The sequence below is a fragment of the Dermacentor albipictus genome, chromosome 7 (assembly GCF_038994185.2).
Source record: "Dermacentor albipictus isolate Rhodes 1998 colony chromosome 7, USDA_Dalb.pri_finalv2, whole genome shotgun sequence".
Taxonomy (NCBI): domain Eukaryota; kingdom Metazoa; phylum Arthropoda; class Arachnida; order Ixodida; family Ixodidae; genus Dermacentor; species Dermacentor albipictus.
Genome location: NC_091827.1, coordinates 71,543,582 through 71,549,581, shown reverse-complemented (window position 1 = coordinate 71,549,581; position 6,000 = coordinate 71,543,582). Strand labels below are relative to the sequence as shown.

Sequence of the window (6,000 nt, the reverse complement as noted above, 5' to 3'; positions counted from 1 at the left end):
TTATGTTAATTTTTTTGCTAGTTATGCTAGTCTCCTAAGACCATATTAGATTGCTTATTCCAGAACACAAGGGTTGTGCTTTGTTATATTTCACTACATTTTATGTTAGTTTTTGATATATTTCCAGCAAGGATAGTGTCTTTTTATTATATTTTTTTAAGTATATTCAGTCATTTCATGCCAAACCATCCAGTTGTGTCAAGAACTGTTTTATTATGGCAAACCATTTCAAGTTAGCTTGATGTTCAAAAATAAGGTACAATGAAAAAGGTTTTTGAAAAAGTTTGCTTTCATACATACACCTGAGTCATTCCAGGGCAAACAACCAGCTTTTTTTTTTACCATCACCAATACAGTTTTAAAAAATTCGATGCGTTCGCTGAAGCTCCGAACTCTTTCTTTCCATTTATTTTCCTTCCTAAAAGCTTTTGTAAAATTTTGGAAATAATTGACTCTTCTTGAAAAGCTGAGCTAGAAGGTACTCATCCATGTTTCTTTTCAAAGGGAAATTGCATGATCCAGTTACTAAGATCGTGTTCATGAAGCTGAAGTGGTGTGACAGCAAAAATTTCAAAGTTTGAATTTATTCCTTTGAACGCAAGGAAATACAGAAGGCACAAAATAAATATAGAATTGCAGCCTGGTTGACTTGATATAGCTGCAAAATATTTGAATCCTTAGAGGTTCAGTTGATCACATAAAAAAGGTAAAGTTCAAATGTTTAGCAAAAAGCTTCATGTTGAAGGTGAACAAATTAGCTTGGATGGCCGGCGCAAAAGTACATGTCACCCATCATTATATAATCCTACATGTCTGCTATGCGTGTGACAAGCTATGAAAAGTACTGTCCTTTAAGTGCGATAAATTATTTTTTTAATGTTTATTTATGGATCACACATACAGCATAAATATATGATGCCTCGTCATCTAGCAAGGAAAGATTGTTAATATAATTAGCAACAAAACCTAGTCAAGAAACAGTGACTGCTTTTTTCCATCATTACAAAGGAGGTGACGTCAAGCGCCGCCGTCTCGACTCGTATTTTTTTAACATGAATGCGAAAAGTGGTCGCCAACCACATCTCACCACATCTGACTGAACACGGCACATATGACTTTCATAGATGAGCATGTTCCGGCTCTGAAACAGTGGTAACATGTAACACCACAAAAATTAGTTCATACTTGCGTAGGGTTTCAGAATAATTATGAAGCTGTTTTCTACTTGCATCGTCATTGGGTTCCAGGGAGCAGAGCACAAAGTGTCCTGCTTCCTGTATGTTGAATTTCAGTGCGACATATGCTTTAAAATGCTTTGCATGAACAATATCAGCGCTCTTTCTGAATTTACTGTGTACGTATTAGCAGATATTTAATTTTGTAATCTGCATGAAACATATCTTTTAGCACTGCAGGACTCCCTCGCGAATTTAAGACGCATCAATATTTTGGTCAATGACTGTATGGTTTACCCGGCCCACACCAAGCACAAGCCTCGCTGCGTTAGAGCATGCGTCTCTTGGCAGTAAAATGCAGACCCCAACACCGCTTCTCTGTCGTCTGGGTTGCAGACGACGCCAGCTTTGTCGTCTGCATTCCCCGCTGGCAAGCTCGTGCGCACATCCGAGAAAAGAAAGTGCTGACAAAAATTCAAAAAAGAATTTTTCGCACCTAAAGATAATGCCATCTTTTTAACTTCGCAAATGCATAGCAGACATGTAGAGCTATCCAATAATGCATCACATATTTTTGGCCAGCTACCAAAGCTGTTTCTACCTTGAACATAAAGCTTCTTGCAAAATATTAGAATTTTACAGTTTCATTACAGGCGATCAGCTAAACCTTCACAGCTTCAAATATCTTCTGCTATACTATGTAACCTACGCTACCATTCAGTATTTGTCTTTTGAAATTTTCGTTAAAAATTTACCGCATTGCAATTTTACTCACTTTTGACGGTGCCAAAAGCACTCGAAGTATTCAAAAGTTTTAAAAATTTGCTATTTTGGCAGTCGCATCACTTCACCGTATTTCCATGCACAGCATTTGAAAGCCTCGACCAATGCAATGTGCGTTTGAGTTCCTCTAGCTATGCTGAGCAGGAAAACTATACTGTCCCAAAATGCTACAAAATTTTTGACAAAAATAAATTAAAGTGGGGAAGGAGTTTTGAAGTCCAGTAAACATGTGGCGATGTCTTCAGCTTTATCTGTGGTGTCGAAAAAATGCTGGTCGATTCGGTATGGAATGACACCTGCAAGTGCATCTGTGCCATTGTCAGAGTTGTTCAGTGAAAACCGCATTTTTCATAACTTGATAAAAATGGCTCATTTTGATATCTAAAATATATGAGTAAGAATTAATAGGTATAAGTTGGCTTAAATTTAAAGTGCAACAAAAGCTATCCGGTAATCGCAATGATGCGCCTTTCATATTTAATTTATTTATTTATTTATTTATTGATACTGCGGTCCTGTTACCAGGACCTTAGCAGGGTGCATACAAAGTGAAAAAACATCCAAGTAAATGTACAGCGATACATAACATAGCTCACTCGCGATGTACAAATGCAAGCAGTTACTGAACAACACACAGTAAATTACTCGCTACATAAACATAGGTGCGATTCAAATAATGGCAACGAGCATTGAGTTACAACGTCATCAGTAAGATTATTCCATTCAACAATAGTTCTGGGGAAAAAGGAAAATTTGAAGCAATTCTTTTTAGTAATTAACGGTGTTATTGTCTGTGAGTGTCGATGACGTGTAGCATAACCAGTATTCTTGCATTAAACAAGATTCTTTTTTTAATTCTTTGCTTATTTTTTGGTGGCAGTGAAGAAAATTGAAATGAACTCACACAAGGAATAATATTGTAGTATTCCAGCACGTCACTAATAGCTGTTTCTTTTATATAAATATTGAAGCAGTCAATATCAATAAGTCACTTTATGTGGAATGACTTGCGCAGGAACGTAACAGAACTAAGATAACAGTGCAATTTTTAAATTTTACCCCTATCCTCTCAACACAAACATATCAAATGACATCAAAGATAATTATATGCAACAGAACAGCTGAGCAGTATTTTACAAAAAGTGCAGTTTTAAACACTAATAAATGCACACTGGGACATAAAGGGCTTTCAACATAATTGGAGTATTCACATTCAAGACAACTACAACAATATTTCAAAGGATTTTCAGTGTTGAGACTCACCAAATCTGCAACAATGCTTCAATGGGCTTTCAGTTTGACAAACACATTTCAACAATATCTCAATGGGCTTTCAATTTTGAAACCCAACACATCTGCAACTGTGCTTCGATGGGCTTTCAACATTGCAATGCTTCATGTTTTCAACAATACGCCAAAGATCTTTCAAATTGAAAAGCCCCAATGATGTTTTGACAAAATGTGGCATGCCAATTATCAACACTTGTTAACACCTTCCTCAATATTGTTTCAACAATTCCCCAAAGATATTTCAAGTTCATTTGTTGACGTTGAACAATGACATCTCAAAAAACTTTCAACAATTTTTTGTAAGGGCTGCAGTTGCACCGACTATAGTGTGGCATTCAATAGAGCGAAGCACGTGTACCACATGTACGAAGTACAAAGATTACACATGTATTAGAGTACAAAGCAACTCAGTACGGATATAATAAATCATGAAGATGCTTCTGTTATAGCCAAGCTCTTGCATCAGATATGGTGTAGCGTCCGCAAAAAATCCAAATAAAGTGCAGCTTCCGCAAATATCTAAGTCAATTTCGTGTAGTCACGCATCTAGGGCTTCCGAAAGCTGCCAGGACTCACTTATATGCAGCTTCGCTACCTTTGGTGTACGATTTTCTCGGATTTGCTTAGATGTGCGAAGTAATTTACGTATTTTTTTCGATACGAATAAGCATTGAAAAGAAGTGCCGGCAACTTCGAAAGCTTTATGCATCGTACAAACACCGTAAGTTTGCCGATATTTAGGCTCGGTAGAGTGCCCCATCGCCACATCGGTGATGGCATGTCTATTACTTTCTTTAATAAAACGAAACAGTTGAGCTTCGGATTTTCAACAGTTTTCTGGGGAAGACGGCGTGCTCGGTATCAAATAAAAAACAGCACTGGACAGCCACCTGCGTCAGAGTCGATAATTCTTTATTGATAACGCCCTAAAAGTAAACGTTTACCTAACGTAAACGTATACCTCACATAAACAGACGACTTAATTGCGGGCACTTTTTTTAGCGAGGAGTCCGCCATTTTACTTCGCGTGTCACATTTTACTCGCGGCACGTTGGAGCTCAGCTAGGAGTTTCTAGGGCTGTGGCGGTGAATGGTCCCAACTCGCGGTTCAGCAACGCAGCTGGCCTCGGAGCCCCGGTTCGGCCGCATAACCAAGGCGTCGGCAATAAATCATCACAAACAACAGGGAGGAAACACACCCCTAGCACTTCCGCCAAAGGATGCGAAAGCTGACATACCCAGCTTCGGTGTCTTTGTTGCATCTTACTCAGATTGGTACAAATTTGGTTAGTTCTTTATAATTTTTGTAGATGCTACAAGCATGACTTCCCATCTAACCAGCCTGAGGACAGGCTTAAGGTAGTAAAATTAGTCCATACCTTATATGGACTCTTCCGTAATCCGTGGAAGAAAACAAAAAAATCACGCAATATTCCTAAATTCTGTTCATAAAATACTGCCCAGAACCGGGCACACTCCACATATCACACCGGGTGGAGCAACCCACAGCGATACGGCGCTCTTGTGATCGTTCAGAGGTCGACGACGGGGAGCGCTGGGCCTCACACTGGAGGTTGCTTGCTGATAGTATCGAAAAACTTTCTGAATCCCTTGAGGCGCGTGAATGGTCCGTCGGTGTAGCACTTCTTCGAGATGTCCGAGAGGTGCACGTTGTACAGGAACCACGTGAACTTGGCCCGCCTGTTTTTCGCCGTCATGACGTACTCGGCCTTGTCAAGTGTGGAGGGAGAAAGAAGAGGTACCGCAAAGTTACGATAATCAGCACGACAACGGCCGCTCCGGCATTCGTGATTTAAGCTGCACATTGGTATTGGAAGCGCCAAGACACATTTTCGCCACACCGCTTGTTGGACACATCGCCGGCATACCTCATAATAACCATGACCTGTAAGTACATTTGCAATGGCGTTGTTTTACCTACAGAGAAACTGAAGTGACCAATTTCACCATTGCACTCACGTCAGTGTTAAAATAAGTTTAAGCATCCCTGATTCAGCTACAGTAAACTACGTGTTTTCGACCCGCTGAGGTAGTCGAATCGTCACGGCGTTGCGTTATTGAGTTCAAGGTCGCGGTTTGCATCTTGACCGCGGCGGTGGCATTTTGATGGGGGCAATATGCAAAAAGCGCCGATATTCTCTATATCGCTGCACGTTTAACAGACTCAGGAAGTCAAAACTAGTGCGAAGCTGCCAACGATGCCGTACCTCATGATCATATAGTGGTTTTGGCAAGTTAAGCCCCATAAATTTTTTTGCACGCTCAGCACCGATACTCAGCTGAGATGATGTGGCCTAGTAAAGCAGCGATTAAGTGTGACTTTTTCTGAAGCAAGAATGCGAGTCGGCCTATTTGGAACAGATTCATCTTAAAACTTATTGTGCGCAACAAACAGGGATGAAGAATAGAAGAAACACAAGGACGAGCGCTTTCTAACAAATGGTTTTATTTCTGAAGAACCGCCTGCTTAAATATCCGCAGATCTGCGCGATCTAATCAATAGAGCACGCCTATAGCGATCACAAGTGGTATATGTACTATAGATGTGCTCTCTTGACTTGATCGCACTTTTTTGTATGCAATTTATGCGCTATAGGCGTGCTCTGTTGATTAGAGCGCGCAGATCTGTGGGTATTTAAGCAGGCGGTTCTTCAGAAATAAAACCAGTTGTTACAAAGCGCTCGTCCCTGTGTTTCTTCTATTCTTCGTCCCTGTTTGTTTGCGCCCAATA

General features: G+C 40.0%; 1 protein-coding gene across 1 annotated transcript in view; it reads right to left on the bottom strand.

Moving 5' to 3' along the window:
- Positions 1–3,612: 3,612 nt before the first annotated feature.
- The window catches only part of LOC135919748 (uncharacterized), a 45,264-nt gene continuing 42,876 nt past the window's right edge, over positions 3,613–6,000 (bottom strand). The window contains exon 9 of the mRNA XM_065453625.1: positions 3,613–4,978. Coding sequence (XP_065309697.1) covers positions 4,811–4,978 — 168 coding nt within the window. The 3' untranslated portion in view covers positions 3,613–4,810. The remainder of the gene's footprint in view (positions 4,979–6,000) is intronic.